This window comes from Delphinus delphis, chromosome 1 (assembly GCF_949987515.2).
Source record: "Delphinus delphis chromosome 1, mDelDel1.2, whole genome shotgun sequence".
NCBI lineage: Eukaryota > Metazoa > Chordata > Mammalia > Artiodactyla > Delphinidae > Delphinus > Delphinus delphis.
The window spans coordinates 73,814,427-73,836,862 of NC_082683.1; the positions used below are offsets into that span (position 1 = coordinate 73,814,427).

The 22,436-nt window shown below is 40.0% G+C and overlaps 1 protein-coding gene across 17 annotated transcripts in view; it reads right to left on the bottom strand.

Annotated features, from left to right (window-relative positions):
* The window catches only part of SSX2IP (SSX family member 2 interacting protein), a 43,173-nt gene extending 21,641 nt beyond the window's left edge, over window positions 1–21,532 (bottom strand). For 6 of the 17 annotated variants that reach the window (XM_060024578.1, XM_060024576.1, XM_060024572.1 and 3 more), the window contains exons 1-6: window positions 21,388–21,511; window positions 7,051–7,139; window positions 3,767–3,898; window positions 3,005–3,174; window positions 2,321–2,533; window positions 1,288–1,398 (exon numbers count right to left, since the gene is read on the bottom strand). In XM_060024578.1, the coding sequence (XP_059880561.1) occupies window positions 1,288–1,398; window positions 2,321–2,533; window positions 3,005–3,174; window positions 3,767–3,809 (537 nt within the window). In that variant the 5' untranslated portion in view covers window positions 3,810–3,898; window positions 7,051–7,139; window positions 21,388–21,511. Of the gene's footprint in view, window positions 1–1,287; window positions 1,399–2,320; window positions 2,534–3,004; window positions 3,175–3,766; window positions 3,899–7,050; window positions 7,140–21,387 lie in introns of all 17 variants that reach the window. The other 11 variants (XM_060024536.1, XM_060024509.1, XM_060024490.1 and 8 more) reach the window with 6 other exon arrangements.
* Window positions 21,533–22,436: the final 904 nt, after the last annotated feature.

Genomic DNA, 22,436 nt, shown 5'->3' on the forward strand with positions numbered 1-22,436 from the left:
GTATTAATGTGATTAAAACTTCATTTGAAGCAAGCAGATTTCATCTGATCATTTGTAATGACTTCCTTTTACTAATGACTTGAATCACTTTATCCTTTATCAATCTGTGACAAGGCCAATTAGTCATGACACTTGGCAGCAGATAAACAGGTTCATTTTTCTCTGATCAAAAACAGTTCTCAAATTAGAGTGAGACAAACAGCAGAGAGAATCCAGTTCAGACATTTGCTGAGTACATATTATATGCCAAGCACTACTGGTCAATGTTTATATCTACTAAGATTTCTCATGCAGCCCTGGAAAGGAAGTAAGTTCTATACTGACATTCTTTATCTCTGCTAGAGATGATCGTGTTCAACTTAATCCTCACTGAGGAAGAACTATAGTCAAAACATTTCAAGTATAATCAACAGATTAAGTCAAAATTTTCTGTGAAATAACTCAAGGAAAAGTATAAGTAACCTTGTGGTTTAGTTAAGATACTTCTTACCCACTTACTAAATATACTACTAAATAATCAAATATGGTAAAACAAATCTGTCTAAATCACTACAAGGTCCTTAAAGAAATACTCTCCCTTAGAAGTCTTTAATTATAGTGAGCAACATATACAACACTGAAAATGTTATGGTTTTATAGTTATCACGTGGTCAGAAATCAAACTGCAGAGCAATAAAAACATAATGATTTCTTCTTACATAAATTGAAAGATAATTTCAAATGCATTAACTCTATAGGTCCAAATACTAAGTAATCAATAAAGCAAAAATGAGATTAGAATTATGATGTCTTCAGCCTAAAAATGAGATTTTTAAACTGAATTGCTTTTTTTAAACAGTAACTTGAGTGTCCATTTAGTCAAGTAATTGCCTGACTGGATGAACAATGTTGACATTTAAGACACTGCAAGAAGAGGCGTTCCAGATATAAGTAAAGGTATAGCAGAGAATAAAAGATCTGCATTTAAAGCGCCCTTGTGTCTGACAAAAAGTTAACAGTGCTTGTGAGTCCACGACAGATGGTATAGGACACTGGGATGTCACGAGCTCTGGACTAACCTACTAGGGCAAATGGATGCGCCTGGGGGAGAGGGTGGTGGGGAGGGCTCCTGGCCTCTCAGTTAAATGTGATATGACACTATACACACAGTTCCTCCAGGCCAGTGTGACACAGGGTGAACAAATGGTTCTTTCTTGTTTTAAAGTCGTGACCATTATGGTCACCTCAAATTCCAAAAGAAAAAAAAAAAATTCACTTAAACTCTATCTGCAATAACTGACAACTCACCTCATCTTTCTCATTTTTCAGTAGCTGATGCAAATTCCTGTTCTTGCATTGTAACTGTCTGTCTCTTTCCTGAAGACCAATCATTTCTCTCCTGGAGGTTTCCAGCTGCTCCTAAAACATTCATATGCAATTTTGACTAAAATTAACATAGGATTCAGAGCAACTGAATCCTTAAAAGATTAGTAAAAACAAGTTACATAAACTAGGGTTTGTTACCTAAAATTGAAGTTTAGCACCACATAAAATGTTTATTTAAAACAATTACCATAAAGCTTGATACTTGATAGTGTTACAAAATTTACCTAAATTTGAATATCAAATTTTATTTAATTTAAATACCGATTTTTAATGTGTATACAAAAGACCTTCAAAGCGGATCCCTTGAAAGACTCTTTACCTATTCCAGTGATGTTGCCACTGAACATTTTCATAATTTCTGTTTTAATACTTTTTAACACTTCTACGGCACACTCTGAGAAAGAGCCAAAAATGATTTGGAGCTATGTATGAAGAAGACAGGTGACCAAGCAAAGTAGAACACTTCAGGTCAAAAAGGGTGGGACTACGGCATGACGCCAGTTCTGCCTTGCAAGCGGTAAACTCAAGAATTTTCCTAGAGGGCACAGATGCTCTCAAGAATATTCTTGAAATTTGATGCAATCAAATCGATGCAATCTCTCACAATAAGACTATTTTAAGTTAAGCATCTACTTTATTAAGCAAGACTGGATAGGGTGGGAGAATCCTTATTTTATTTTCCTCAGATATTAAGTACTTCCTAATCTAACTTTCTACAGTTTCAGCAAGACACTAAACAGTTCATAAAATCATCGCCTTCGATATAGATAGTATTAGGAAGCAGCACAACTGATTTGTACAAATTACATTCAGTTTTACTTTCCAGTTTAAAAAAATCCTAAAACTTAAAAAAAAAAAACCCTAAAATGTGTTTGCTAAATAAATCCAATGAAAATTTATAGTTTCAAACTACATAACAATGGCATTGAAATACAGATTGAGATGTAATTTCTACCTTAAGTTTTGCATAGCAGTTCTGCAGATGGTCCATATCGCTTCCCAGTTTCAGATTCTGTGTTTCCACATTTTCCTGAGCTAGAAGGTTCTTCCGCTGAAGTACAAGTAGCTCATTCATACAATTTAAAACAGCAACTATATTTAATTCTCTCTTTGTCTCTTTACCTTTGGATTCTTCATATAATGAAGGAAAACCGAAAGTAGTCAATTCCTAGTAGGAGAAAATGTTTTCCTAAAAGTTGGTTACCGGACAACTTAATAAATAAACAAAAGACAGAAATCTTTTCTGAGAAAGAAAACTATCCTGAGAATAGTTAAGAAAGTAGCGCCTATGCCAAAGGACAAAGAACTAAGAGAACTGCGCTCTTTTAGCCTCTGCTCTACGATCACCTGTGATCTGGAGAAGGCACTTAGGTTTCTGCATCAGTAAAATAAGGGTAAGACGCCCCGTGGAGGAGCCCCTGGGGTGATGGGGGATCCAACCTGATCCAGACAGACAAAAAAGTTTACCTCGTGTATCTAGACTAGATGGTCACCAAGGTTCTCTGCAAATCTAATATAAGTCCCAGGCCAATATGTAACATACTTGTGCTTGACAAGTTTTTCTCATACCTTTGATATGTTCTATTATATAACATGATTTATGTTATTTATTGCTTCTTACAAAAACAAAACATGTTACCTGATCAAGATATGAAATACTTTGTTCAATATTCTCTTCTGTGCAGAAGGCACTAAAAAAACTGTGCACATTTTTTGATAAAGGTATTGAAGAGCATAGCACTTGCTGTGAGTATAAACTTGATGGAGACATCTTTGTTTCTGAGGTATATTGAGAGATATATTTGCTTTCTGAAAGAATCAGTAAAAGGCATTTATGTAAATAATTTGTAAAAATGCATGCAAAGCTAACAACATAATCTCCATTACCAAAGATTTTGAATTATAGAAATATTTTTAAGTTTTTTCAAATTAGGACAAAGCTGGTTTTTGTATGAAAACTATATAATTTTTTCCAAAAAGATACAACTAATAAAGTGGTGCTCCTAGAAAAGGCATGTTAAGCTACAATATACTATCTTAATTTACAATACTTTAGATTTATAAAACTGATAGATAAAACCCACTTGTCTATGCACTCAAAGTTTATGTGATTAAAGGAATAAATCAGAGAAATGTACTAGAGTAGCCAATGAATTTATTTCAAATGCAGAAAAGTCTCCTCCTCAAGTAATCAACTAGTCAGCCAAAGCACTTAACCCCACTGATTAGGCACAATACTTAGCTCTCCGTGATAATTTTACTGAAGATGAAAATTATATATTTTACAACTATTTATGTCTCTCTCTAGTTACATCTTCAATATTTTTGGTAATTACAGTGTCATTGAAAATTAACCTTTATAATTACTGCTTTTGCTTACAACTATTCTAAACTCAGTTACCTGAAGACAGACCTGGATCTGTAACAGTCATCCAATCTCCCATAGCAATCGCCAGAGCCAGGATACCTGAGGAACCAGTTCAGCAGTGAAACATTCAGCCCAGCTGCTGTCACTCTTCTATGTAGGCATCTCCTTAGGAAACAAATCACAGAATAACAGCATCTAGTTAAAAATATGAAAGCAAATATAAAGCCAATATGTAAGAATTAGTTGTATGTACTTCAAAACAGATGGAGTCTGCATTACTTACTCTCCTGTACTCTCATACAGAACATGGTAGAGCTTAATAATAATAATTGTGTGTGTGTGTGCAAGAATCAAGGTAAATGGCTTCTCGAGTTATACTAAGGTATTCGCATTACTTCATACACAAAGTACATGGTACATGATCAGACTCACAATATAAGGTACAGAATTGTACAAACTAATAAATATTTCCAAACTATACCCTTTAAAGTACAATTCCTACTTACGTAGATGAAAAGATGAAAAATTTCTTGGCCAGCATTCCCATTTTTTGTTGTTTTTACTAACTATACTAACAAAACTTTTAATTACAATCCTAGTGTTGGCATAGACGTAGTGAAATGAATACTTCCGTACACTACTCTCGAGAAAAATTAGTTCAATTTATACTACTACCAAGCAATCTGGCAATATGTATCAAAAATCTTAATAATGAAAATATATTTTGATCCAGGAATTCCTCTTTTAAAATTTTATTCTAATAAAATAACAATCTTCACAAAGATTCACCTACATATTGTTCTTTACAATACCAAAAAAAAAAAAAAAAAAAACCCAGAAATAACATATATGTTCCACAGTAGGAGACTGATTACATAAATAATACCTTTATACGCTCGAATACCGTGTAACCTTTAAACATAGCCATGTAGAATCAGGGTGGCTAACACATACACAAAAGTTAAGAAATGCATAAGAATAAAGTAGACTAAGAAACACATAACCGTTTTAGTCTATCATTGATGCCTCTACTTTTTTTTTTTTTTTTTCCAGTACGCGGGCCTCTCACTGTTGTGGCCTCTCCCGTTGCGGAGCACAGGCTCTGGACGCGCAGGCTCAGCGGCCATGGCTCACGCGCCCAGCTGCTCTGCGGCATGTAGGATCTTCCCGGACCGGGGCACGAACCCGTGTCCCCTGCATCGGCAGGCGGACTCTCAACCACTGCGCCGCCAGGGAAGCCCGATGCCTCTACTTTTTTACAGAGATAATGGAAGTAGTAACTATTTCTCCACCATAAAAAAAGATTCAAATGAAATTATAAACCGCAACTGGAAATTGATTTCAAGGTCAGGGATAGGAAGAGGAGAGGTGAAGACTGCAGGCAAACTGGAGAACACATGTCAACACTTTGGACAGCTGCTTCCCAGCCACAATAAATTGTGGCCAAAAAAGAAAGCAATTCCCGTGCTGATACATCTTTCCATTTTTTAAGAAATGTTGAAATTCTGGATTTCTATGTGAAATCTCCCAATTTTTAAATATTAGACGCTAATTAAAAAGAGTAACTATGCAAGTTATCCAGTGGAAGGGGGAACAGCTGGAAGGGGGAGATCAGAGCACCACGTACGCTTTGATCTGAGAGGTGGCTGCTTAGGCACACACAACAGGACGATTCATGAAGCTGTACACTTAGGGCCTGCGCACTTGACTGAGTGGCAGTTATACCTCAAACACCACTACTGTTTAATAAGCCAAATAAAATGTGTCTTTAGGCCAGATCTGGACTGTAGATCAAGAGTTTACCACCTCTCTTCTGAATAGTTAAGACTGTGGGGAAATATTCACAATATAATGTTAAAGTGACATGAAATTTTTCATTCATTCAATAAAATTTTAATTGTGCTGCTATGTGCCAGGCATACTTTTCTAGGCATAGGAGAAGCCCTGCTCTCAGGAAGTACACATTCAGGTAGGGAAGAAACAGGTAAGAAGTAAGCAATAAGTTACAGTAACATCACACTCAGAGTGATGACAAAAAAGAAAATACAACACAGTAACGAGAGTATTAGGGTGGGGGGGTATCTAGATCCGTCAAGGAAGGCTGCGTAGAGATGCTGATATTTGAACTGAGAACTAAATGATACGGAATCAACTACAAGACGGTCAATGACCAGAGGAGTCCAGGTGGAGGAAACAGCATGTATAAAAACCCAAGATGGAAAGAACTTGGTACATATTAAAAATATACAAGTGGCCAGGATGCCTGAAGCACAGTAAGCAAGAATAGATGTATAAAGCTGGATTTTCTCTAAATTGCAATGAAAAGCTCTTAAAGCAGTTTAGGCGGGAAAGCAACGTGATCTCTTTTTAGGCTTTAAAAAAGATCATTACGGCCACTCTATCTACCCTGTGAGATTATAGGTGGGCAATAGTGGGCGCTGACGAAATCAGGCGACTGCAACTTCTTGTTCGGGCAAGAAGACCAGTGTTGCACTACGTCTCCGACAGTGGAAGCAGAGACACATAGATAAATTAGGGATGTGTCCTGGAGATAGAACCTTCAGGACTTGCAGATGGATTGAAAGAAGGACAAAAGAGAGATGACAAATAATTCCTAGATTACATAGCAACATAAAATATATACTCGTGCAAATGATTGTATGTGTCATATAATACATTACGATGTCACACACACATACACACAGAAGGTTATCTAGTTTGGCACTGATCTTTTGCTATTTTGCTACTCATGTGCCTTGAGAAGAGCACCTTGAACTCTGTGGCACTTCTCAGTGACCTTAAATGGGTACCTTCAGCAACAGGAAGAGCAGGATGAAGGTTGAATCTACATCCAGAAAGACAAATGATCTTACTTTTGGTTTTCAGAGATATTAGCTATAAGCAAAACAGGACCCAAGGGACAATAAATCCAACTATTCTAACCCGGCTCTGCTTTGGGTAAGTTACTTAACCTCTCCAAGCCCTCGCTTCCTCACTGGTAAATTGCCATTATCCCCGAAAGATTAAGCGAGATAATGCACATAAAGTATTTAGCACACTGCCTGGCATATGGGACACACGTAATTAATATCAGTTGTTATCATCATCACTTAGACACAGATCTGACGGTTTGGTATAAATGACAGGATTCTAAAACCTGTAACAAAATGCATTGTTGCTCTTAATAAGGATTGAACATAAATCCTTAGAAGACCTGAGACAGACATCACTAGAAAATACAACAGTGTGCCTAAGTGCCTTTTCTCCTCATACAGAAAGATTATTAAACACAGTATGTGTCTACGACATATCCATACTTTAAAACTGTAATTTAAGTCAGTTACTCTCGGTCTGTGAATTTAGTTCTCCAGCGTCTCCAGGTTTCACCAGTAAGTTGTTCCCTGTCCTGTAAAAAACAAAAACAAAAAAACCTTGCAAAATATTCAGGTCTAGTTAAATGCTCAAAGTGAAAACCAAAACTCCATTCTGAAGTGCTATGAAACAAAACTTAGGAAGAGTATATAATTTCACACCGTTTAAAAAGTTTCTATGTATCCTCTTCTGTTCAATGAGGCACCAAATGACACACAATGAGGCTTGTGATAAAAGAAAAGTTACCCAACCAGTCTTTCTAAGAACAGAGACTTAAGACTCATCAATATGCATCCCCAAACCAAGAGACTCATTTAAGCAAAGTATTCTATTCTAGCCCAATCATAGCTAAAATTTCATTGAGGAAGGTTACAAACTATTATGTTATATTAAAATGAGTCAATATTAATTTCAAAAGCAAAATAAGAAAGATAACAGAAGTATCTCTGCTTTGCATAAATCTAATACCATCCCAAGTCCCTTTCAACTTGAACGCTTTAAAAGCAGCCATGGAGGACTCCATTAAAGCTTGGTGCTGGAACACGGAATTAAGTTCCATATTTTATATAAAAATTATTATTATTACATATTAATCAGGTCATGGCAAACCATTATATAGTGGACATGATTATCCACGACAAGTCATGTAAAAAACAAGGTTGGTTATGCTAGCACTGTTACTATAGGTTCATCACAGAAGAAGAAAGGAAAACAGTTAACAGTTAATTGTGCTTTGGTTCAAGTAATCTGTAACCCCCAATTCTCTCTATATACCATTAATTAGAGTAGCTGCCCAAATTCCCAAAACAATGAGTGAACTTTATGAGCGAAACCTGAAGATTAAAGCATTTAAACAACTTGTAAAAGTCATTTCATTCATCCAAGATTGAAGGGGAACAATCTTGAAATAAATTAAAGAAAAAAAATCTATAAAGTAATCCATAAGTAAGAATTTTATCTCCTATTCGACATATCAGAAAGACACAGTTTTTTTCCCTCCTGGTGGAAAACATGTATATAAGCATATAATAAACTTCTCTGTTCCAAGTATTTCTCTCAAGTACATTCCAGTAAATCTTCATAACAGAAAATCGTACCAATTTCAGTAAAATTGCAATTACTTCAGTAAAAATGTTATCTCACTATTTCTGAAGAACTACTTTGGCATGCCTCTATGTTGCTATACGCCCCAAGTACAACGTCACATACTTGAGTGTAAAATAAGCAAGGGTACTCTCGTCTTTTCTGAGTAAAATGATTATGCTGAACTTACGAATTACCGAGTAGCATTTTCTAGGTTAGGATCCTGACAGAAAATTGGGAAGCAGTGTGACATTTAAACATAATTATACTGTTTCTGAAAGAAAATGAAGATTTTAGTGAGTTTCAAAAAAAAAAATCTATCACTCTTCATGTCAAAGTATTTTCTTTCATATGTATTTATATTACAGACAGTAAACTTGAGCTCAGGGAAGTCAACAGGATTGCCTGAGGTCACACTTCTAATTGGTTGTGAAGCCTGGACACAAGTCGCAGTCTTCAAAACTGTGCTTCTTTTCTCTCTACCATTCAACCTTTCAACACCGTAGACACAATCAATTAATCTAGCTATGTTAAAAGTAGAATATAATAAAAGATTTCCATCAAGGTTCTTTAAAAGACTGAGTTCCTATAATTCATTCTAGATGATTCCACTAAGAACACACAATTCTTAAAGGACCTTACCTACTACTTAAATTGAGGTACACTTGTAAACTTCTCTGCTATGCCACAAACAATAGCTTTTTTCTCATTTATGATTACTTTGCTTTAAAAAGGCATAAAAACAACTCTCAGAAATGAGATCACTTCCACAGAAAGTTTAATGAGGGTGGAATTAAATCATTTTACCATTTATTCCTAGAATAAATATTAAGACAACATCAAAACTAAGCTTACGGATCTTTAGCAAGAACATTTGTGATTCAGGTTAATTATACATGTTTTTTTTCCAACAGAAAAGTTCCTTGCCTGGTTCTTCTTCTTCCTTCTACCCCAAAGATCCAGGGTTGCTCAATATATATTAACTGCTTATAGAATTTTGGGGCAGGCAGCCTTTAGGATGGCCGCCAGTTATTCCTGCACACACCTTTAGGTTATTCTGCTCCTTGAGTGTGGGCTGCATTTCGTGACTAGCTTCTAACAAACAGAATAAAGCAGAAGGGACTGGATTTCACTTCCAAATTAGGTTATAAAAAGGGCATGCCTTCCATTTGGGGTCATTTCTTACTCGCTGTATCTTAGATCCCTCTTTCCAGGGAAAGCAAGCTGTCACAGCTGTCATGTTGTGAGCAGCCCCATGAAAGGCTGATGTGGCAAGGAATCAATGTCTCCAGCCAGCAGCCAGTGAGGACCTGAGGCCGGCCAGGAGCGAGGTGAGTGAGTCTGGAAGTAGATCCTCCCCAGTCAAGCCTTGAGATGCCTGCAGTCTCGGTCAACACCTACAGGCAGTCTAGTGAGAGATCCTGAGCCACAGGCACCCAGCTAAGTGGCACCCAGATTCCCAATGGACAAAAATTGGGAGATAAAGGCCAGTTGTTTTAAGCTGCTAAACTCTGGAGTAATTTGTTATGCAGCAATAGATAACATAAGTTTTTATATATATTTACATATATATATTACATTTCTGAGTCCCTTCCATAATTACATGTTTCTTGCTGAAACATGACTAAATGATACCATGCACTACAAAAGCAACCCATCAGGTATAATGACAATGATATCATGCAGCATTACAACAACTCCCTCCATATTATTATAGCTGGATGTCTCCCAAACTAGTTTATGAACTTCTACAGGGTGGGGAATGTATTCATCTTTGTATTCAACAGTTCCTAAAACACAGCAAGTGCTCAGCAGATGTTTATAAAATGAACTGAGTCCCACATACGGCACACTCACTCCAGCCTGTGTGCTCCACAGGTGCTTTCTTCTTTCACCTGCCCCTAAACTAACGCTTCTTCAAAGCACAACTCACCCACCATCATCCCCTCCACACAGGCCATTAAACTCTATTCTCTAGGTCCTCCTTAGTTCATCTCATCTTTCCTAGTTAGACTCTTTAGTCACATTCTCCATTTCTATACCTGCCACGCATCTTAATAGAATAATCAACAAATACCCAAGTAAATAACTGATGATAAATTAGCATATTCATTCCAGCAAGCAAAAGTGGATAAATGAAACAGCAATGGAAGAGATGCACAAGATGTGAGTCCTTTAGAGAAAAGTACTACTCTTCATCATCCCCCAAATCTCTCCTAACACTTCTACCCACGGAAAGAGAGCTTGGCAGAAACATAAGTGATGTCTTGATTACAAAATTTCCCTCATACAGTACACTATTTTAAGTGTTCTTTTCAAGTTCACTTGAGGTTCAAACTTGAGAAGGCACAACTGCCTATCTAATCAGAATTCTAAAACAAACTTCAATCAAGTATCAGAAAATAATAGTTTTTTCATTATACAGGAAGGTAGTAACATGATACCATCTGGACTTCTAAATATTACACAGGATTTTTCACAAATAACCAACTAAAGTCTTTGCTAAACTCTCACAAAGTTAGAGTTACCCAACTGTTGGGTTAAGAAAATAAAATCGTTAAAACTTGGTCTTTAAACATTAGTCCTTACAAATTCAGTCATAAAACTTAAGAATTTAGTTCTCTGCATACTTTAATAGATGTTATTATTCTCAAAAACCAAATACATTATGATTACTTAAAAAATTACCACCTTCTACTATAATTTTGTTCCGAAGGAGACTATAGCTTTCAATTCCATTACAAATACCTCTGCCATCTAATACAAAACCATTCGTCTATGCATATCAGGACAGATAAATACTAAATTCAACCTCTTAGAACCTACTTTTTACAAATTTAAGATCCAAATGATTTCATCTGAGTGGCATAATAGTACAGATTTTTTTCCACAGAAATAAATTCTTCTTCATAAATTAAATTTTAATCTATATCTGAATGGCTGAAACTGAAAATCTGGTATCCCTTTAATCATCTGCCCCCTTGCTGAGTTTGTGGCTCTGAGGAGGATTTACAGTTTGGGGAGCACAGCGCAAACCACGTGAGCCTCACAGGCCTGGGTCGGACAGGTTGTATCCTGACCGAGCTGGTCATATCCTCTCCGAGCTGGTTTCCTCACCTGGAAAACAGGGTGATACTATCTACTCTGTAGGGTGGTTATAGGTATTTAATGGGGTAAGGGGTGAAAAACAAAGTACAGAATACCTAGGGGGCTGATCTAACAAACACGTGCCAGGTGCTGTTCTAAATGCTTTACATATTTCGTGAAGGCAACCTTCACAACAACCCTACATGTTATCACATCATTTCCTTTTCAGAGATAAGGTAACTGAGGCACAGAAAGGTTAGATAATTTGCCCAAGGTCACACAGCTGGCAAGTGGCAGAGCCAGGGGATATTCCCCATCCCACACTCCAGAGTCCATTCTCTTAACTATCATGCGCTGCTGCTTCATGGATGAGAGGCCCAGGAACAGTATCTCCTACCACCACTCATGAGATCGTATCTCCCAGTTGGGCAAAGACTGCACAAAATAGTGTGAAGACGCAAATTGCGGCAAAATATTTCATGTGTTTCCCTTTGGGCTGAGGGATACAATCTCAGTGAAGCAGACCTGCACATATAGCGTGAAAAAAAATGTTACGAAAAACAAGAATAGTTTGATCACCACCTTTTGCTAAATCAAACTGTCTAAATATATTTAGGAGAAAGGTGTGGAAAGGTTACAAACTGTTCCCAAGGACATTACTGGGGAATGGGATGTTCGGGCGTAGTGAGAGGCGGGCCAGCGTTTTCACTTCTTCGACAGCACACCTTTATACCGCTGGAATGTTCTAGGGCACTTATTATTTTGTAAAACTTTTAGAGGCAGTGGATTCAGGCACAGTTACTAAGACAATGTGTTTGGATGCACTGCCACCTCCATCCCAGACAGTAGCACCCCTGCCCTCTAAAAGTGGAAATATCAGTGTAGACAAATAATAAACGCGCCCCCCATCGATCAATCACACTTCCAGCACCTAGCCCGCCCCCGCCCTGTGTTCACACATACGAGTGGGCAAGGGTGCTGCAGCCTTCACACTGACCCTGGCCATGTCAGAGCATGTCTGTGGGGAGTCAGCCCATCAGGGAGGCTTCCCCCCCACTGATGCAAAGAGTGAAGATACAAGAGTACTGGCTGGCCTGGCAAAGGCGGACTCTGCCTCCAGCTCAGTTACAACCTAAACACAGTGGGAAGAAAGAAGAGGGAGGCTGACTTTGATTTATAACTATTAACATTCTTTTCAAAAAAGAATGCTCTCAATCTAGCAACTTCTGTGACTCAAGCAGCTACTAAAGTGTGTTTCTCTGCTTCAGGAGCGCAGCTGGTGAAGTGAGACATTATGTTCTTAGAGCCTACGCCACACCATCCGGCATTTCATTACACAATGACTTCTTCCTGCTCATGTTTTCATGTTTTGGTCTTGGCTCTCCGATTAAACTCATTTTTTCAGGGCACTGCCACCTCAGGGAAGCTGCACGAGGCTCTGAAAGAGCCCCAGACAAGAGCCAGGGACCACGGTTCCCACAGCCACTTCCATCATACACTGAGCAACCTTGAGCAGGCCATGATTTCTTTGGTTTTCAGTTTCCACATCTGTAAAATCAGGAGGTCGAGCTACATGATCTTTAAAGAATCTTCAGTTCTCTTAATTACGATTTTTACATTTCTCATGGGACCTAATATGAGAATTGAATACAGCTATTTATATTAAAATTTTCTTCACATTTTTATAGCAGAATGTACACACACTGTCTTCACAACCACGTTTATCAAATGAGATTCTACCTAATTTTAAGAATAATTAAGCATAAACGATTTACTTGAAACAAGTAAATTTAAAGCATTTTACACGTATTAACTGATTCAATATCACAATAACTCAATCATTTCGCCCCACTACAGATGAGGAAACTGAGGTCCAGAGAGCTTTCTTGCCCTAGGTCACATAGCTAGAATATGACAAAGTCAAGAATCAAACCACAAGAGTCCAGCACATTTAACTACACATCCTACTATCTTTATTGTAGGAGAGGAAGGAATACACAATACGTGAGCTGCTTTTTCAAATCCAACACACACACAGGTTCTTGCCTCTCTACCACCTCGCCTTGAGACTAAAGTATAATTCAGTAGTATTATTCCAACTGAGTAACTGGAATGTGAACTGTATAAAAGCAGACAAAATATTAAATGTTACAGAAATTCAAAAAATTTTTTGAAAAATCTAGTCAATATATAGAGCCCAAATTGCCAGGCTTTCCCCAAACTGCCATCCCTTCTCTTTGTGCTTCCAGAACACTTTGCATTAACTCTGTAGTACAGATCTAACTGTAATGAAACTTCTCTCCCACCACCTAAGCTGCATTCCTGGTCAGCAAGCCTGTCAGCATACTGTCTGTACCCTGCTTTGGTGTGAGGTATCATAACTGACCCACTGTCAGTATGGAATCCAACAACGTTTGCTGAATGAATGTCAACTAAGTTCAATGATGTATTAGTGTGAGGTATTCTACTGTAATATTATGACAGACAAGAATCAACACTTTAGCCATGCTGTGACTTAGAAAGGCTTTCAAATGAGTCTTGAGTGATGCCAGCTTAGAGAAGCAGGAAGGCAATTAGATGTATCAATCAAGAGCATGATAATTTAGAGACAGTATACCGGCTTCAAATTCTTCCAGGGCAGAGGTAGGAATTGCAGCAATCATTCTTAAAAGAGGATTAAGAAAAAAAAAAAAAAAAAGCACATTAAGCTAACTTTGTAAAGTTGAAAGTCAGCTAAGAAGTCCAAATAAAATTTAAAAAACAATTGTCATTTATTGGTATTTCATTCTCAAAATTAGGTAGAAGGTAATGACATTTACTAAAGGCAATGGAAATAACAAAGAAACTAAACATAATTCATGAATCTGTTCTGTGATAATGTAATCATGTATCTGTAACAGTTTTTTCAATGATTTAGCCCAAATTCAATCACTGGTTATAGGCCTCAACAATAGCACCTGAGTACTTGTTAAAAATGCAAATTTTCAAGTCCCATGAAATCACACACACACACACACACACACACACACACACACACACACACACAGTTCCTTAAATATTTCAAGCAATTCTAAATTCTACCCAGTCGCCAGGCATCAAGAGCCCTGGGGTTCTAGGCCTGACTACAGCCAACCCAGAGGTTAAGTTGTTTGGGGTCACAGAATTCAAAGCCTCTGAGCCTCCCACTTAAAAGTACAAAAACAGGCAGTTTTGGCCACAGTTTCAGAGGATCCGTGAAGCCATCCACAGATTTGCCAAGGATCAAGGACAGGGAATTAAGAACTTCTGTTCTAGCTAATTATGTGAAGCTGGTAGGAGAGAAGAACTGCTGCTCTGAGCCTTTACTACCTGCCAGATGTATTCACCAGCCACGTCACTCACCCTTACAACAGCCCTAGGAAGGAGTAGATATAACACTACTTTACTGATGGAAAAACATGAAGCTCAGGGAGGTTAGATACCTTACCCAGTTGCAAACCTGGAAGACAGAAAGGAAAACTCAGCTGTTTTCCCTGCAAGGTAAGAATAAAGATTAGGTATAGCCATACCTTGGAGATACTGTGGTTTGGTTCCAGATCACCGCAATAGAGCAAGTCACACAAATTTTTTGGTTTCCCACTGCATATAAAAGTTATGTTTACATTACACTGTAGTTTATTACATATACAATAACATTATGCCTGAAAAAAACAATGTACATGCCTTACTTAAAAAATACTTCACTGCTAAAACATGTTAACCATCATCTGACAACACAGTGTTGCCCAAAACCTTCTATTTATAAAAAACAGAATAAAGTGAAGCATAATAAAAAGAGGTATGTCTGTATTTAATTCCAAAGCCTAACAAACCCCGGCCTCCTCTTGATACTCGAAAAGTGCCTGGAGGGACTTCCCTGGTGGCACAGTGGTTAAGAATCCGCCTGCCAATGCAGGGGACACGGGTTGATCCCTGGTCCAGGAAGATCCCACGTGCCATGGAGCAACTAAGCCCGTGTGCCACAACTGCTGAGCCCACGCTCTAGAGCCCCCAAACCACAACTACTGAGCCTGCGAGCCACAACTACTGAGCCCACATGCCACAACTACTGAAGCCCGTGTGCCTAGAGCTTGAGCTCCGCAACAAGAGAAGCCACCACAATTAGAAGCCCACTCACCACAATAGAGAGTAGCCCCCGCTCGCCGCAACTAGAGAAACTAGAGAAAGCCCATGTGCAGCAATGAAGACCCAATGCAGCCAGAAATAAATAAGTAAATAAATAAATAATTTTTTAAGTGCCTGGAGCAAATGATATAAATTCTCTGAGCCCATCTCCTCATTATAAAATAACACAGATGATGATAGACTGTATTTATTGATGATTTCTAAAAAGCCTTCTTGCTTTTACATGCTAGATCCTACATAGGAGGAGATTTCTAAAACTTGGATACAGAATACAAGCATACCACATTTTACTGTACTTTGCTTTACTGTGCTTTGCAGATATTGTGTTTACAAACTGAAGGTTTGTGGCAACTCTGCAACAAAAAAGTCTATCTGCACCATTTTTCACAACAGTATTTGCTCACTTCATGTCTCTGTCCACATTTTGGTAATTCCTACAATATGTCAAACTTTTTCATTATTATTGTACTTGTATGGTGAACTGCAGTCAGTGATCCTCGATGTTACTACTGCAAAAGATTAGGATTCGCTGAAGACTCAGATAATAGTTAGCATTTTTTAGCCATAAACTATTTTTTAATTAAGGTATGTACATTGTTTTTTAGCCATAATGCTACTGCATACTTAACAGACTATAATATAGTGTAAACATAACTTTTATATGTACTGGGAAACCAAAAAATTCATGTGACTCACTTTATTGCAATATTCACAAAACTGTAGTGGTCTGGAACCAAGCCCACTATTTCTCTGAGGGCACCTGTAGAAAGAATCATGCTGAAGGTACCATCTTTTAGATAGGAAGCACAAACAACCAGACTAAAATCAACTGGCAAAAGACTGACAAACTCAAGACTGTGTCCTCTATAACCTAAACTACTTTATAACCTAAACAATATGAACTCTCAGGTAAAAAGTACAGTCATCCCTCAGTTTCCAAAAAGGATTGGTTTCAGGAGCCCCCGTGAATACCAACATCTGAGGCGGCTCAAGTCTCTTATATAAAATGACAGTACAGTACAATGAATACAGTCAGCCCTCCTTATCCACAGGTTTCACAGCCAAGGGTTCAACCAATCTGGGTTCAATTCAAATGACTGAATTCAATCCACGGTTGGTTGAATCTGTGGATGTGGAGGGCCGAGTGTATATGCAATGGCGGGTTACAAATATCTACTAGCCACTCATTAAACTCAATTCTTTTAGAACAATATTATTCTAGAAATCTCCTCCCACATTATGTTTCCAAAATAGGTCCCATTTTCAGCAGGTCTGGCCCCAAAATATTATGGCACAGAGCAATTAATGGTCAGGGGTTGGCTGGCTAACTTAGCCAGTGACAATGAGGACAATGAAGGATGGATATGAAATACTTCAGAAGTTGGGCCGACAAACATGGTGACAAGTATACAAAAGGGAGGCATTTATTCTCTCATGTAAAAATCTGTCTTTGGTACTAGACAGATAACAGTGTCACACAGGTAAAGAGAACAGAGGACTGAGGTTACCAGTGGGTTTGGTTAAGTGAGTGGAGATATAGAGCTCCATGTAGAACTCACTGGGCTTATATATGCCCTTATGAGACACTCAAATGGAGGTAAACTCTAGGGCCTGGAGATCAAGACATCAGGGCAGATTTAGGAGTCATCAGCATACATGTGATAGCTGAATCTATACAGAAAAAGAGGGGCAGCAGAAAGAACCCTAAAGAACATCAACATGTAACAGGTGAGTGCAGGTGACCTACATGTAGGAGATAAAAATCCAGGGGTGGGGGGAGTTTTAGGAAAGCCAAGGAAAATAGTTTTAAAGAGGAGGAAGTGATGAACAGCAACAAATGCCATAAAAAGGGCAAGAGCTAAATAGAACATTACATTGGATTTGGTAATTAGTGACTGTATGACAAAGCTGAGGGGTAAAAATGGAAATCGGATTTCAGAAAAGTGATCAGCAAATAAGAAAAGGAGATAATAAACAAAGGTCACTTGTTCGAGAAGCAGAGTTTAACAGAATATATTTAGCTTTTCTGAATGTAGAGGCTTTGCCTGATACTCAGGGATAGATCCATGTGTGACTCTTAAAAAAAAAAATCCTGTCTTTAAGTTAGTTCTTATTCAATTACAGCATTTTTATGTCAAATAGAAATATTAAGTGCTCAAAAGATGTAAAGTGTTTTTCCATGCACCATTCTGGATATTAACATGTTTTCTTATTCAATCCTTGCAAACCTATGAAGTAGGTATTACTATTCCTAATTTACAAATGAGACAACTAAGGCACAGAGAAGATACGGTACTTGCTGAGGTCTCATAGCTAGCAGTATGGTAGTCAAGCCCAAAATTTCACACAAAAGAGTAAGAGGGAGGGTGGGCAATGTGTGAAGTGAGGGTTAATAGATGAGAACTGTAAATGTTATAGTTAAGACTGTACTGACTGTTTAACCGGCCAAAGTTTAATATCTATTCAAGAACTTATTTTCAATTTGAAAGAATTTGTGTCTTCTCTCATCTCAGAATCATACATTGCTAAGACTTGACATTTTTATGTCTCTTATGACACTCAGATTCAGCACTGCATTACAACTGTGTCATTTCTCCTACTGAACTGCAAGTTACTTGAAAATGGGAGTGTGTCTTATTTGTCTTTGTATCTCTATTCCCTCAATCTTAAAAGTAGAAGATACTAGACTTACTGCAGTAACCATTTCGCAGTATACACAAATATCAAATTATGTTGTACACCTGAAACTAATACACCGTTACATGTCAATTATACCACAATTATAAAAAGAAAGATTCTCAGTAAAGGTTGGTTGTATGAATAATCATTTTTACTTTTCTGAAGTTTCTGGGGGCTTCAATAACATATTATTAAAGTTTTTAATCGCTGTGTAGGACTGTTCTGCCTCAGATATTACTTGGATCGTCTATGGACCACGCAATTTACTGATTTTGGTAGAAATACCCTTCTGAAGTAAAAATCAAATATAATTCCCCTGGATAAAACCTTTTAAAGATTCCCTATCACCTACTAGTCAAAGGTCATAGCCCTGCTCTCCAACCTTAACCTTAACCCACTCTACCTGGTCCCAACTACCAAACCACCTATACTTCTTCAATGGTCCATTGCAACATACATGTTCATCGGGTGAACGTCTCCTCCTCCAACAAGACAACTGAAATTCTTTTTTTTAATCATCATTACTTTAAAAAAAAATAAATTTATTTTGGCTGTGTCGGGTCTTCATTGCTGCACGCGGGTTTTCTCTAGGTGCAGTTAGCAGGGGCTACTCTTTGTTGCGGTGTGCGGGCTTCTCATTGCGGTGGCTTCTCTTGTTGTGGAGCACGGACTCTAGGCGCACGGGTTTCACTAGCTGTGGCACAAGGGCTCAGTAGTTGTGGCGCACGGGCTTAGTTGCTCCACGGCATGTGGGATCCTCCCGGACCAGGGCTCAAACCCGTGTCCCCTGCATTGGCATGCGGATTCTTAACCACTGCGTCACCAGGGAAGTCCTGAAATTCTTTTTTAAAGCCTTCTCATATTCGCAATTTTCATTTTCGCTCTCTCCCTTACTATACTGTACATTTCCTAAAAACAAACTCCACAAGGCAACACTGATATTTTTCATCCTCAGATCTGGCAAGTAAGTGTTTAATAAATGTTTATTAAAAGAGTAAATCATTGAAGCATAATTCAGTAAATCTGCAGGAACTATATAATACTGATCATAATACTGATCAATTATCAAAAGTAAAGATTTTAGGTAGCTTTCCACTACTGATAATGAATGGTGCACTTTTCTATTCTGTCTCATCCCCAAAACTCGTGAATTCAAGATAACTTGTACCTTCATCACCAGCTAATCATGAGCACCATCACCAAACATACAAAAGAGACCCAAGGACTACCAAAACCTCTTTATGACCCAGTCAAACCAATAAGGCATGTTTACAACTATTGGTAAAAGATATGAAAAAACATCACTTAAAAGGCTTTGGAAGTGCTCCAATTTAAGTGTGTGAAATGAATTAAAATGACACAATTCTGGGGCAGCATCTTTTTCATCTTTTTATCTCTAGGTGCATACCACATTGAAGGCACTCAAATATTTACCTTTATAAAACCTGAGTCACAGCTAGCTTGGTCAAAGAGAAGCTATGTCAGGTTTCCAGACAGCCCAAGAATATAATGTGTCAGCCTTGAGGCCTTAGGCAAATCATCTGAACTGTTAACATTTTCTTTTTCTCATACACTGCCTCAGCACGTCTGGAACGCAATGTGCTTTAACAAGTCCTGTCACAAGGCGCAATGTGTTAGGAGGAGATCTTCACATTTCATCCTAGAATAACTAACTCTTCACAGTTATCTTCAAGCTGCTTCACCCATGTTACTTAATCCTGGGCCTTTATTATCTTCATTGTACAGATGGGGGAAGGAAGGATATAAAATGACTTGGCTGAAGGGGTCCAGCAAGCCACCAAAAGAGCCTTCATTTTAACTATCAGTTCCTCATCCTCTCTTCACAGAACCATTTTGTTTGAGAAACTTTCACTGACAGCAGGCAGAAGAGAGCATCAAACTAGTTACTAGCTTTTATTTGTTTAATTTGAATGAATAACCAAAGCTCCCTAGACCTGTAGGTTATGATAGCTCTAGGACAGGAGATTTGATGGATTAAGTTTTGCTGACTGAATCCAAATTCATAAACCTACCTCAAACTCCTAAATTTCGAGATAGCTTGACCTAAACTTTAAAGGCATTTTTTTTTTCTCTGTCCAGATCTCTAATTTTTTCAAATTTTGCTCAGTCCCCTAAATGTGTCAAGTCATACCTACCTTTTCAGTTCAGGATCAAGGCTACCAGAATTTTCTCCTACTTAAACAGTAAACCAATCCCTCCTGAGTCATGAAGGATTCCAAGGCTCCCATCAATCACAGCCAACTCTAGATCTAGACTCTAATCTGAACTGTTAGGGGAGCCCAGCAATTTCGAATTCCAGGCAGCCCCTCTTACACCGAACCACCCTTGGGAGGAGTGCCTCTTCTAATCGTCACCCCATTATGGGGTCCAGAAAAGGGATATGTCAATAGTCTCAGATTGAACAAAAACTATTATCCCCGTTGCAAGTAATGGTAACTTGGCAATCACAACTACGGACCTTGAAATGGGGTAATAACTTAAAGATCCCCACATTATATAAACGTGCTGAGAACAAATTATTTAGCAGATTCCATTTCCTGGGCCCAAGTGACTTGCATAACTGGGCGATCAGCATAGGCTCGAAAGAGAGCGGGGAGCTCACAATTCAGTTTACTGTACTTTACCACAAAATTCTACACCAAAATATTCTCACACATGCCTGCCTGTAGATGATGTAAATTCTTCCCCAGGTCTTTTAACTAGACCGCTGGCGGGGTTCTCTTCCTCTGCAGTGGCCACGGGCCACCAGCAACTCATTCTAACGGTTGTCCCCTGCGGCTCGAGCTAACAATCCCCCAAGCCCGCGAGTCCCGCAGCCTCTGCTAAGCGGACACCTCAGCCCCAAACTGGCCATCCCCTCCTCCCCCACGTCCCCGCGTCGCTCGTCATCCCACGCCAAGCGCCACCCTCTCTCCATCCCCGATAGGATTTGGGGCTTAGCGCTGCGACCGCCAGCGGGAGCTGTCCCCGAGCTGGCACCTACCTCCCACCTCCTCCTCCAGGCGCGGCCGGGGGTCACCGCTCGCCTTCCTCCTCCAACGGCCCCAACGGCCGCGCCGAGCCTCCCGCAGAGAAGCGGGGCGCCGCGCCAGGTGCCGGTGCTCACCTCCGCGCCCTCCCGCCCGCCCCCCGCCGGCGCCCACCCCCCCGCCCGCCTGCCCCAGGACCCAGGCCCCAGTCCCCGCCGGCGCCGTCGCCCCTCCCCGGGCGAGCGCGTCACAATCCCCAGCGCGGGGCGAGGCTCTCACCGTCACGGCCCCCGGGTGCGGCGGAGACGCACCGATCAGCGTCCTAGACCTGCTCGCGCAGCCCCGAGGGCCCGCACAGGCGCCGCGCCACGCAGCGCCCGGGCCGGCGGCCCCGCCTCCACCTCCAGCTCCCGCCTTCCCCGCCTCTGGCCGGGCTCCGCCTCTCCCCTCGCTGCAGCCTCCCGGGCTCTGCAGGTTTGCAAGGTTCCCACCCCGCCCCCGCGTCTTCGGCGCCGCAGGCCAGCCTCCTCCCATTGGCTCCGCCAGTTGCTAGGCGATGAACAACCGCGGCCTGCATTGGTCCGGTGGGGGCCCCTGAGTCTCCTCCCCACCTCCAAAAAAACCCGGAGAAAAAGAAAACCTTATCCCTAGAGCCCAAGCGGGGTGCTGGCGCAGCTGCAGCTGCGGCACCTGTTACGCCCTGTGATTCACCCTGCCGGGCCCTGCTCCCCACCCCCTCCTCACTCCCGCGGAGCTCGGGGCCCAAAGCTTCGTGGGGCTGGGGGCGGGGTGGGGAAGTCGTGTCTGTTTTAAAGCACGTGTTCCGAGCCCCAGTGAACCCCAGCACCCACCCTAGGATCAAAGGTGAAGCGCCCAGAAAAGCCACGTGCGCTTGCAAAAGTGGGGAAATAAACCAAACAACAGCCGGCACCCAGAATTAGGTCAGGCCTAGGGGAAGGGAGGTTCAAGCGCCGGGAGACGAGAATGCCAAGGAGAAAGTTCATGTAAAATTAGGGCAAGAAATGGACCTAGGCGGAAGACAGCGGAAAGACTAAGAAAAGGCACTTGTGAACTAGACGTTTATGCAAAAAAGTCCCACACTCACTGATCAAAATATGCGCAAAGAAAATGTATGCCTGCTACACCCGTAGCCGGGGTCATGCAGGCTCCTCCCCTGTTCCACGGCAGCCTAAAATTCTCCAGGGAAGATGAGAGGCCAGAGAAAGGAAAGAGATCAGATGGAGAAATCGCAGGCATATGAGTTGAGTTATAAACACAAGATGTACTTGGATAGATTTTTTTTTAAGTGAAGCCAAGAAATTTACTCA